Source organism: Zeus faber, assembly GCF_960531495.2.
Source record: "Zeus faber genome assembly, chromosome: 2".
NCBI lineage: Eukaryota > Metazoa > Chordata > Actinopteri > Zeiformes > Zeidae > Zeus > Zeus faber.
Genome location: NC_137189.1, coordinates 8,221,854 through 8,234,920, shown reverse-complemented (window position 1 = coordinate 8,234,920; position 13,067 = coordinate 8,221,854). Strand labels below are relative to the sequence as shown.

The window sequence follows — 13,067 nt, the reverse complement described above, 5'->3', positions numbered from 1 at the left end:
TCAGTAGATCGGGCAAACTATCCGGCAGGGAGAAGGCAAAAGTGAGGTCCGGGAAAGAGAGCAGGGAATCAAATAACCAGGAGACCGAGAGACTGGGAGATTACACTGGAACGCTTGACACATAGTACAAAGACGAACTGGCACAAAGAGAGGGGAACACACCGACTAAATACACAAGGGAGGGAAGGCAAACAAGGGACAGGTGAAACGAATGAGAAACTAATGTGAAGACAATCACACAGGTGGGAAACAAAACCAGGAAGTGAAGACACTGGGGAGCAGGGCGGGACATCACACATTGTTAGGTTTATTTTTATTGTTTATTGTTCATTTTTAGGTTTATTGTACGTTGCTTTTTTGTGTATTGCTTATTATTTAGTTTATTTTACATTTCCTAATTTGTATTGGTTTTTTTTATTTTAGCTTTATTGGATATTTGCATTTTCTGACATTACACTATCTTCTAGCTAATTTTTAGGTTTATTGTATACTGCCACATTTTCTTGTTTATTGATTAGGTTATTTCATTGTTTTTTTGTAAATGCATTGTTTTATATTGTTTATTTCTTATCATTGGGTTTGTCGAATATTTTCATATTTTTATTACTTTATTATTAATATTGCCATTTTTATGTGAGCTGCTGTGACAATGCAATTTCCCCATCTATCCATCCATCCATCCATCTATCTATTCATCTATTTATCTATCTATCTATCCATCAATCTGTCTATCATCTACTGTGTCTATCCATCTATCTATCCATCCACTTTCATTGTTCCTTCCAATTTGTTTTTCCAATGTGACTTTTTGCAAATAATAATACACAATTTATTAAACATCACGAACCTCTTGGCAATAATAACCATTTTGAGAGAGACAAATGGATGGAGATGTAAAAGAAAGAAAGAAAGAAAGAAAGAAAGAAAGAAAGAAAGAAAGAAAGAAAGAAAGAAAGAGAGAAAGAAATGTCTTAGCACTGGGGGAGAGTAACTTATGATGTGAGCAGTCATTACTGACAGCTTCTTCTCTTAATGTCACAACTCTCCACGGCCATCATTATAAACTCATTAAGGACAATATGGACCCACAGATATTCAGCCAAAAAAACAAGTCTTTATTTGTAATTGCTTTTTAAGAGCTAAAATTCCCCCCCCCGTGGATTCGTCACTTTCTCAGAGGAAATGCAATTTACTTAAGACCTTGGCCGTCATCTCCTCTCTGGGGACACTCATGCTATTATTTCGAATCGTTGCCTCATGACAACTTTCACTAAGTATTTTGGGAGCTTTTCACTGTGAAAATAAAAAATAAAATAAAACATTTTAATAACTAGTACAGTATTACACCCTCGGCAAACTATTTTTTTGATGAATACTCTGTATCATCTGAGGCCGTATCACACTGAGGAGGAGATTTGGGGAATCAGCCTATTATTATTCCTGTGTTGAACTCTAATAAAACATTTGGCTATTTTCTAAGAGATCCAAAGCTTAGAAGACGAGGTAGGCCAGACGGTTTATTTTTAGAAGTAAAACATTTATCTTTTTTTACAAAATATAGGTTTTCCCCCCTCAACGACATTAGTCATTGGTGTTCATAGTCAACTAGCCAGGTGAGGAAATGTAAATGTATTTAATGTTGAAATTACATTTTTAATTGGATTATTTTTTGTATACTACATTTATTTTGCTGTTTTTGTTGGTTTTTATGTTTATATATGTGTGCTTATTGATCATGATTAGGTTATTGTATATTGCCATTTTCATTTTACATTGGCGGTGTTGGAAAAGCTTGAAACGCTTCCAACAGTGGTACAACGCATCTATCTATCTGTCCGTCGAAAACTCCAGTATTTTTTAACCTGAACCTTATTTTCAATCACTTTGAGTCAACCAGAGTGACTGACATCTCAATGGGCTTCTCATTGAGACACCAGTCACTGGGGTTGGCCCCCAATGATGGAAAACACGACTGAAAATAAATACTGGGCTTTACTTTAAGGAACAGAAAAAAAGTGATCTTCTGCTAAAGAAAGCATTAAGGATTTCACTGGTGTTTTCTAAGTAGCAATTTCATTCTCTTAGTGAAGGTGGAGATTGCCTCCAGATTGAAAGTAAAGACTGTCTCTCGTTCTCCTTTACTTTTCAATTGCAACACTGCAGTGTTTTTCCCATTTACCAAACTTAGAGTTAGATAGAGATAGTTTGCTGACCACAACTTGCTAGACTGCTTGATCAAATCTGTTTTGTAACACTAAATGTGACCCACCGCAGACATTAGGTACATTTGGTGGCTTTTTACTTTTTTTTCCCATCATTTGAAAGTGGAGAATCAGAATCAAAGCAAATGCAAATCAAGCAAATATTTTACAAACTAAGACTTGTTAATGACAAGGTTGTGGCAAACTGTGATTCTGGGTTAATCGCCTTCAAAGTTTTTCCCCACACTTGGCTTTACTCAGCCAGCTCCCAGAATACAAATGGTTGGAGGACCAACACAGCCGCATGGCCACTTGACACCTTGCTGAATGGGTACTTGACACCCTGCTGAATGGGGAAATCTCTGCATTGTTCTTGTGTTTTGAGGGAGTTTTGAACAGCGTCACTGACACACAACATCTTTTGTTTTTAAAAAGTATTTTATTTAACAGTAAGAATATACAGTACATGTTTTATAAAAGTGGAATTATTTAGAAGCTTAAAAGTGTGGACAACACAACAAAATGTAACAATAATATGAGTCTCTGTATATCAGCCCCAGTGTGTCATTTAATATATAAATGTGCGTATGCCAAATATCTTCAAAGTTCTTGGAGTTATTATTTGGACTGACCCCCACTACCCCAGCTACACTCTAAGAGCCTGTTTGGGGCCTTTTTTACCAAGTTTACCTGCATTTGCAGGTAAACTTGAGAATCTTGTGCATAACTACTTGTTCATAATCTGCATCACCAACCTCAACGGGCTTCATCACATCATCAACTTCTTCCATTGTAACAACAACGAGCGTATCGTCGGTCTCCTCTGGTGGTTCTTGAAAAAGTCGGAGGTAATGCCGGTATCAGTTTCAGCCTCACTGTCGGAGAACTGACTATCATTGCGGAAAATGAAGTCCAGTATGCGCTGCTTACATTGACTTGCTGGTCAGATTAAGGTCCGCGATATGATTTAGATCTTCTGCCACCCGCTTCTCGTAATTCATAACAACACGAAGACGAAAGTTTTCATGGACAAGTGAAACTGGATCCTCGGCTTGTTTACGGAAGTGACGTCAGCATGACTTCTTCGTTGGTATACGCCCCCTCCACAATTATGTCTCCATGTATGATTTAAAGGTTGAACTCTATCAAAATGGCTTCACATTGTGACTTGACATCACATGGAATATGGAGGAATGATCTTCACCTGGACAGTTGCTTTAAAGGAAACGATGGATCAGCATTGTTCAGCGCTATTCAGCGTCTCGGTAAGTGACCTGTGTTTCATCATGTAATCTAACGGGAATATTTAACCCCACGGTTTAACATTTTTCAGTTATTTTTGAAAATACACTGAGAAACAAAAAAAGCCACAAAGGCACACAAATCTGGAAAAATCTAATTTTCCTTCGAGAAAGGTTTTTTTTTTACTTATTTGGCTGCTCCTGGAGATTTTAGAAATGCGTGAGATAGCAGGTTTTGCTGCGGTGGGTCACATATGTTAATATTCCTTGATTGCATAGGTGAGACATGCTCCCTAGACTCTGCAGGATGATGTTTCGCTGATAGGCCCAGGATACCTCCAGAGGGTTCAGCAGGGAATCCCGGCATCCCAACCTCACCATCTAGATGCCATCTTCTCATTTGACGGCCCAGGTAGAGTCCTTTCTCATCCTTCTCAGAAGTTCTGGAGAGGTCTTGGGCCTGTCTTGAAACATGGTAGGTATTCCTTCTGCCTCTTTTGGCAACTCAAATGCATTTTCTTCCTCTGGAGCATGCAGGAAGTACAGAGAGACGTGACCAGGGCTGCGGCACACCACTCCCCCGCCTGTCTGGGCTTCCCTCCACTCCCCCTATCGCCTCTTACCACCTGGTAGAGTTGGAGAGGGAGCTTGGTCTGGTAGTAGCTCACAGATATTGGAAGAACCCAATCTACTTGCCTGAGGGCCCAGATGTAGTCCTTTCTCTTTATCCAGAGCCGCTGACTACCCTTTTCAGCAGTTCTCCAGATGTCTTTGACTGCTTGCCAGTGGGCTTTCCCTCGAACTCCCATTTACTGGAGTAGCCTCAAAAATAATTTGGCTACAAACTCACTGCAGCCTACTTCGACCGGTCGGACCTTTGCTTTCCAGCCAACTTGTTGTGCATCGGCTGCAAGCTCAGCATAGTGCGTACCTCAGCTTCTTGCACTCGTAGGCCTCCTCCACTGCATCCTCCCACAGCACTGTGAGCTTGATGAAGTAAACGAGATGGATTGAGGCCAACCATAGACCAAGGTCTGGTCTGAGGTTGGTTGATGCAATCTCAGCTCTGAAGCAGAGCCTCTGGCCTAAATCTGTCACCATCTCCCATTTGTGTGCCCCACTTAGCCACTCTGTGTCTGGTCTTAATGTGCCAAGTCTTGCTTGACCCTCACCTTTCCCGACCAATGCTGTTGCTGGCCAGTAGGATGAAGGGGGGGAAGGGCGTTGACGCTCAGCACTTCAGCACTGCTACAAGACCGTAACACCTGGTTTTTCCGCCAGGGGTTGAGTAAGGCCAGTCTTGCAGCCCACCACCTGTGTTATAGTGTTGCCGGAGTTGGGCAGAGGGCACATGTGGGATCTTCCCCGTATCACTGGCTGAGATTCTTGGGAGATGGCAGGACATCATAGGCAGCCTTGATGATGAAGATCGCTCTAAATATCTCCATTTCCCACCGCTCTTTCCAGGAGATGTTTCTCTTCTCCACTCCCTCCCAAATCATCCATTGCCCTTGCCTTGCCTGCCTCCTCTTGCTGACGTATTTCCTGTGCCATGAGCATGCATCTCTGAGAGCGGGTAGCCTTGTTCCATGCTGGTGTGCTGGCCCCAAGGCCAAAACCACTCATCCCTTGCTGCACTCAGCCCACGATGCTTGAGCGCCACCTTTGCCTGCTTGGTTGCTTGTGATGGGATCTATTTCTTCCCAGTAGCCAGGATGGGGGCAGCTTGGGCTACAAATGGATCACTGGCCTCCTTTGTAGTAGAGCCCTATGCTGCTGAGGCACCTAGAAAGATCAATTCACTTCATTGCGTATGAGCTGATCAGTCTCTCCAGCTTTTCTACCTTCGAGATTGGAACTTCATATTAGGTTAGTGGCCACATAAGGCATGGAATGAGCCCAGATTGCATAGACCAGAGATTCAACTTGCAAGGGAATGTGCTTCTGCCAATGCTCTCCAAGCCACTGACGGCATTCTTCCTGAGCTGATCTACTTGCTCTGTGTCTTTGAGGGATGCGTTGTACCACTGTTGGAAGCGTTTCAATCTTTTCCAACACCACCAATGTAAAAGCATTGTTCTAACAGCTTCCCCTTGATGATGGAGATGTATTCTGGACATTCTGAGCTTGGTCTTCATCAAAGCTAGCTCAACAGCCATACAGTACAAGCCTTGGTCATGGTGAGTGAGGTCGTCCATGTATGTTTTGACAGGCGGCAGCCTCAGGCCTCGGCACCCATCGAGATTCTCTAATGATCACCTCCATGGCCATGGTGAAGGCCAGCAGGGAGATGCTTCATGCTCCATGATTCCCATTCCAGATGTTTCCACACTGTGGTATAGTCTGCTGTTGTGAAGCATATCTGCACGTTCTGGAAGTAGGCCTTGGACAGATTTACAATTCAATAATCATCGGCTATCACCGAAGGACTGACAATTTTCATTTATCTGAGATAAAATCATCTATCGGCGATCACCCAAGCCTACATGACAAGGCTTGTGAGGGCCACTGGGACCCTGAAGAAGTCAAAAGCATTCCAGAGGAGGTTGTTAGGGACTAAGCAAAAGGCATTGCTGAGGTCCAGGAACACCAGGTGAAGGTTTGTTCCCTCCTTCTTGGCGACTTGGATCTGGATGCCAAATAGTGGGAGCCTGTTCCAAAGAACCAGAGAAGCCTGAGATCCTTGCTTTCTGGATTGATGTGTTAATCAGACAGTTGTTTTGCAGGTATCCTGACAGCCTTTGAGTAATTTCCTTTGGGATCAGGATTGCTTTGGCTGTCTGCCAGGATGTTGGCATCTCCTGTTTGCACCATACCACCTTCATGAGCCTCCAGAGGAATCACAGGACATCTGGTGTGTTTTTGTAGAGCCTCTATGGAACTCTTTTGCAACCTGGGCTAATGAGACCCTTGCGCTATGCAGTATTTCCCACTTCAATTCATCTAGGTGGGCTAACATCTAGTTGGTGTTCTGGTGGGTGGATTGGTGGTATGTCAGGTGGGAGGGTGATCTCTTCGGGGCGTCGGTTGTCTGTGCAGGACTTTTCCAGATGTTTTTCCAGGACTGCCTTTGACATTGAGAGACTTCCACTCTTTTCAGATATATTGAGTGATATTTGTAGAAGCTTGTTCTTTACATTTACATTTACATTTAGTCATTTAGCAGACGCTTTTATCCAAAGCGACTTACAATTATTCAAACACCGACGGACGCAGCCATCAGGAGCAATTAGGGGTTAAGTGTCTTGCTCAAGGACACTACAGCATGCTAGCAGGAGGAGGAGCCTGGGATCGAACCAGAAACCTTTAGATCACTAGACCACCAGCTCTACCTCCTGAGCTACCACCCCCACCCCCAGGTTCTTGTCCGCTCATTCTTTCTACGCTTCTTTACCGGGTTCTCAGCTCTCCTCAGTGTCATAAGCCTGCTCCGGATGTCTGCTTGCAACAGGTTCATGCCTTCCTTCTCCCCCTCTTTGGCCTTCCTTCATTGCTTCCTCTCTCTGACTAAACAATATATTTCCTTCTACCTCCTGGACTTGAGTGGGGATCATCGGTGTAGTTTTCTTCCTCTTTACAGCTTAAACCCGTACCGCTGCATAGTTCCGAATTAATTCTCCCATTCTCTCCAACTTCTTCATGGTGGTGCCTCTGAGTCTCTCGAAGATGTTGCAGAGGTCAGCGTTGACCTCCTCCCATATTGCCTTTTGGGAGGACTTTGGCCACTTGATCAAAGGCTTTCACCCCTGGATCTTCTTTTCCACTGCAGGTCGTGATGGGCTGGGTTCGGGTTGCTCTCCTGTGCCTGGCTATTCCTCTGCTGGGACAGGGTTATTGATGTCCTGCAGACTTTGTTTGTTGTCCTGCTGCAGAACTTCAGTCAACTAACTCGACACGCTTCTCAGGAAGTGTTGTCCCTGTTGTCCTTTCTTCAGGCACCTTAGGCAGGTTTATACTTCTGCGTAAGTCTGCATAAACATCTCCATGGAGCTATGCAGCGAGGGGTGTTATGGGTAAGCATAGGTCACAGAGGAGCAGACCATGCGTCCCAAATCTCCACAATGAGCTGATTGGTTGAATAGCCCAACTTCCTGTCAGGAGGCAGGTTCGAAATGGTAAACAATGGAGCAGATAGAACAGCGCATGGCAGATGAGGTTCAAAAATGTATTTCTATGTACATATCCATCTTTTTCAGTTCTCAAGTTTTCAAATAAAGTTTTGAAAAGAAAAAACAAAGAAAAATATTTCTTCAATGTTTTCTGTACGTACATTAAATGTGACACTGCTCACTAGGTGACATGGAACGTTATACACAAAATGTGTGTAAACGCAAACAGCCACGCAAACGTCTCCGAACGACACCCGTTATGCAGCCTTCACACACGGCAAATTTTTGCGTTCTGGTGGCATAAAGAGGAGCATGTTTCTTAAAGAGCGAATTTTACCAAATTCTTACGGATTGTTACTTCAACCGAAAATAGTGGTGTTGAGAAATGTTCTTTCTTACTTTCAACCATGTCTGTCCTTACCAAACCCTGTTGCATAGCATGTTTTTTGGGCAGTCCTATCTAATTCTTTCCATGGGATGGGATGGAAAGGAGGAAGGGGAAGGAGGAGAGGAAGGAAGGAAGAAGGACTGCAGGGGAAATCAAATAAAACAGAGAGCAGAAAAAGAGCTTCTGGAGACAGGCCCACAGCAACAAGAGAGGGCTCCATCCCCACTCCCACTCAGGGAAACAGACGTGCCCCTCACCCCTTCTCATAACATGAAGGGGAGGACGGTAGAATTACCTCCCCCTGTAGTTGTAAAGAGGGACTCACATTCCCCGGCTCAAGAAAAAACATTTATGAGCGCTGCAGAGTGTGCACGCCTCCAAATTTATGCATTTCAGTCAAGTGCCGTAATAGTAACAAGATAATTGTGCAAAGAAATGTCGATAATCAGAGGGAAATTTAAATATTGGATGATATCAGACCGATTCCCCCTTAAAATAATCCAAATGATCCTGATATTGTAAGAAATTTCAGGTCAATCCCTGCTAATAAATTGTGAGTTATGGCAATTGAGAGTTGTGCACTTTGCTAATGATTCAATACCACTGAAAAACGACATAAGATAATAATAAATTATTATTAATTTATTATAATGAAAATTATGGTCTCAACATGTAGATAATTTAATTGATATTCTACACGTTAATAATTTGTATCATGCTTTATTATTCACAGTTATTCTCTATGGTTCTTATCTCCTGTAATGGTTCTAATCCTCTGTAATGGGTACGATCAACACAAGATATAACTGATAGGAGATATCATGGTCACATGTTTATATGATATTCCGAAAAAACTCTTCTTATATAACATTTCATTCATCTCGTCTAACTTTGAAAGTATTTACAGGTGGGCGCATGGTACATGAGTGAGCAGGAGTGTGCAGTGGATTCCAGCCAAACATCACAATGAACCTCATTAATAAATATTCACCACGGCCACTAAACGTGTTCAGTGGTTCGAGCAGGGGTGTCAAAACACTTTTTTTTAGGTCCGTGGGACGGTTCGTTTGAGTTAAAACTTGATCCGCTTCCAACAGCCCTATTCGGGCTAATAGAGTTGGAATTATGCATATGAAATTACAGTTAAATTACAGTGTATAAAATTTACTAGATTGACTCTGATATCTTGTAGACCTCAACTCTGCTGCAATTAATTCAGCTGGATCTATTATTCATACTTACTGTACACGTATAGATAAGAATGAGTGTGAATATTTAAAATGTTTCTTTTTCTTTTTTTTCATCCTACATTAATAACTGAAATACATTTTTCAATAAAACCCCCCTTATAATCGCTCAGTACAAACAGAATAGTAATATTTTACCTAAAATATTTAGTGGGTTTTTTTTCCCCCAATTCATCATGCGATATGACGTGAATTTGAATATTTGAATGGAACCATATTCATTTATTTATTTAAGTTTACCCAAATCATCCTGCAATAATAAGCAAATGTGTATATTTTAACGAGAATATTTTCATTTTATTTTATTTATTCATTTCAACAGCCCCCCCCCCTAAATCTTTCCACAAACCTGCCTGCTTAACCCCAATCCAGACATCAGACCTTTCCTTTTACACTCCTGCGATATAGGGCAAAAAGAGACCAATTCTTTTCAAACTCTTTTTTTTTTTTTTGTTCCAGGAGCTGATGTTGAATTGAACTAAATCGCGTGGCAGCGGTTCCTAGGAAAAGAGAACAACTGTTTTTGCAAGGAGAGCCATCGCTTTTAATCAAGGTCATCTCCCTGCGTGGCTCCCACACTGCACTGCACGGACCACGGACGACAATGGAAAGCAAAGCACCTCTGCAGTCTGCATGTTAATATCCATCAAAATTAAATGGAAATGCGTTGACGTTTCCGCACATGGAAAGAAAGACGGGGGGGGGGGGGCGTCAAAAAGCAACCTTAAAATGTAAGTATTTCGGTGGTAAAATAATATTGAAATGTAAAATAAAAATAAATAAAAATACTAAATAATGTGAGGAAAAATATAAAAAAAGCATGAAAACCAAATACAAACCATGGAAATATATAAATATGCATATTTTACTCAGATAAAACATCAAAATGTTTCGCCATATAATATGCAAACGATCAAACACCAACACAAACAAAATATCAGCGTAAAATATTGTTTCGGTGATAAATATCAAAACACTGGCTTCGTGGGGGGGTTTTTTTTCGCGTTGGCACGCGCACGCGCAAACGCACGCACACACACACACACACACACGCTAGTACGCACGTGCGCGCGTTTTGCATACACTGCACGTGGCACGCACGCGCGCGAGGTGTAAAGGGCAAGTCTGCAAAGACAACGCGGCGCGTGCAGCAACAACAACAACAACAACAACAACAACAACAACAGCAACAACAGCAACAACAGCAACAACAGCAACAACCTATCGGATCCAATGGGCGACAGTCACCCATTGGATCCGATAGGTTGTTGCTGCGTTGGCGCGCGGGGCTTGTTTACACATATAAACACCTTATTTACACATATAAACACATTATTTAATAACGCATTTATTAGCATTCATGTTTATTTACTCACATCGTCCCACTTCATGAATTTGTTGCCCCTCCGCAGGCTCTCGGCCACGGACACGGGTTTGAGCTGCAGAGCGTGCACTCCAGGCTGAGCCCCGGCCATTGACTCATCTACTTCTTCCCACTTCTCAACAGAAAGAAAGAGAAAGAAAGAGCAAGAAAGGAGGTGAGCGGAGGTGAGCGGGGGTGAGCGGAGGTGAGCGGGGGGTGGCCGGGGAAGAGGAAGGGGCTCGAATCCCCTCTCTCTCGTTTCTGGTCCCACGGTCCACGGGACGGGGTCCCGGGGAGAAGTCTCGTCCTCGTGGTTCTAGGGCCGGTTCTCTGCGGAGGACCAACTGTCGCCGCGCATCACGCCCGGGTGGCGAGCGCCTGGTCGCCGGCTGGGCTGAGGGGAGGGGAGGGGGGCTGGACTCGGAGACTGGGGACCTGCTGCAGCCCGGGCTCCGGAGCGCTGTCTGCAAATGAATGGGCGCGCTCGGTCCGGAGCGTCAGCGCGTTTCTTTTTTTTTTTTTGGGTGGGGTGGGTGGGGTGGGTGGGGTGGGGTGGGGGTGTTCGCGAGGTCTTGCGCCGCCCCGCGTCGGCCTCGGGTGTTACATTACACGGGGTGATTTGATGTTCGGATTGTTCAAGGTTTTCCCCATTGACGGTGATGGTTACGTGAACAAGAAACTACTTCTTGAGAGATTGTTCTCCGAATTTCCCCCTTTTAATGCCTTAAATATCATATTATTTCTGGATATGTCAAACTCCAAAGGCTGTGCAACCCAAGTACGGGAGCGGGGGGGGTACATCAACAATAACAATAAATCGATAAATAATCGTAATCAGAAATAAGAAAACATACACAAAATCAAAAAATGTAAGCAAAAATATATGTAATGGAATATGTATATGTGTATACAATATGTATATATTTTTAATTCCTCATAATATTTTCAAGTTCCATATAATAACTGCATATTAGATCTGGGTGCGTGCATTACATTTGTGGCAGTGACTGATGTGGATAGGTTAAAGGTAGGCAGAGAGAAGGGCTTTTATTTCAAAGTGATATATGATTTGATCCATATATTTGACTCCTTTTTGCAATTTCTGAAGCACATTCAAAGTGTAATATTGATATAGCCAAAAGAGCTCATATTATGCAAACGCAAATGCATCAATTAACCCTGACAAAGCTCGAAAGCAGTTTGAGTTGCTTTGTTTTGTATAACATTACAATGATATTGCACATGACAAGACTCTAATGCCAGTTTGCTATTTTCCAAAGAGATTCATTTTCAAGGCTTAAAACATTTGCCCCATCGTGCTGCATTGAATCACAGTGAGGACCTGCAGCAGAGTGATAAGTTCTTCACCAGCAAAGACCTTCAGCGACGTCGGGGCTGTGGACGGCTCATAAAGGATGGAAACCAACATTTTAATAATAAGGCCTGGGTTTGAAAAATAGCCGAATAACGGTTGAATAAAACCAATCCTTCAGCCTGAGAAACAAGTCAGAGTCCTTCTCTCCTGAGTGGACAGGGGCCCAATCCCTGCCCACAAGATATTTTTTTAGCGATGACTAAAATACTTTCCCCAAAGTTTTGTGAGTAGAGGAGCTTGTCACCACCGCCGGGTCTTTTTTTGTTTTCTTCTAAGTTTGACTTCTAACTTGTTGTTTGTTGTGATAAAAACAACTAACCCTTCCAGGCTACAGGGACTTAGAATACTCTTCACGCGGCCTGGACATTCCCATCAGACATTTCAAAACTCTGGCACTTCCTCCTCTTCTCTCCCTTCACAATGGATCATGTGTAAAGTTGTTTTCTGTCATTAGTGATTGATTAGCAGTGACAGCTGGAGGACGCTGCGTGGCCTAAAAGGAGGACGACAGCCTGGGAGGTTCGCTTGGGATGAAACTGTCTGCCAGCGCTTGCCGATAAATCACAAAGTCTAAATTGGGGAAACTTTGCGAGTGATTGCTACGCCCTCACAGACAACGTTTTTTGTTTTTTTTTACTAATTTCACACTCGTAAAATAAACCATAGAGCGTACACACACTACTGAAATTGCAAAAGAGTGACAGCAAATAATAGGGTTGTCAATCTGGAAAAAAAAAAAAAAAAAACATTTTTGCTTCGGGGGTTTTTCCATTATCTTCCACCCGGGCGCCATCGCTAAGCCTTTGAAATGAAATCATCTGACAGGTGAGCAGCATGCAGAAGTTTTAAATACAGTGGTACCTCGACTTACGACTGCATCTACTTACGACTAATCCAAGATAATGACTAATCAGTAGTGATAGTCGCGAAAATTTGTATCGTCTTGCGACCGACTGCTACAAGATACGACCGTGGAAATCTTCAGTTGGCGCGTCGGCGGCCAGTCAACAGTCAGTCAGCAGTCAGTCAACAGTCAGTCAGCAGTCAGTCAGCAGTCAGTCAGCAGTCAGTCAGTCAGCAGTCAGTTAGCAGTCAGTCAGTCAGCAGTCAGTCAGCAGTCAGTCAGCAGTCAGTCAGCGGGCG

At 43.0% G+C, this 13,067-nt stretch overlaps 1 protein-coding gene across 2 annotated transcripts in view; it reads right to left on the bottom strand.

Annotated features, from left to right (window-relative positions):
* Positions 1 to 10,983, bottom strand: part of plcb1l (phospholipase C beta 1-like) — a 189,721-nt gene extending 178,738 nt beyond the window's left edge. For both annotated transcript variants that reach the window (XR_013844756.1, XM_080024119.1), the window contains exon 1: positions 10,563 to 10,983. Coding sequence is in view for 1 of the 2 variants with exons in the window: in XM_080024119.1 (XP_079880245.1) it covers positions 10,563 to 10,661 (99 nt within the window). In the remaining variant the exon portion in view is untranslated. The remainder of the gene's footprint in view (positions 1 to 10,562) is intronic.
* Between the last annotated feature and the right edge of the window lie 2,084 nt (positions 10,984 to 13,067).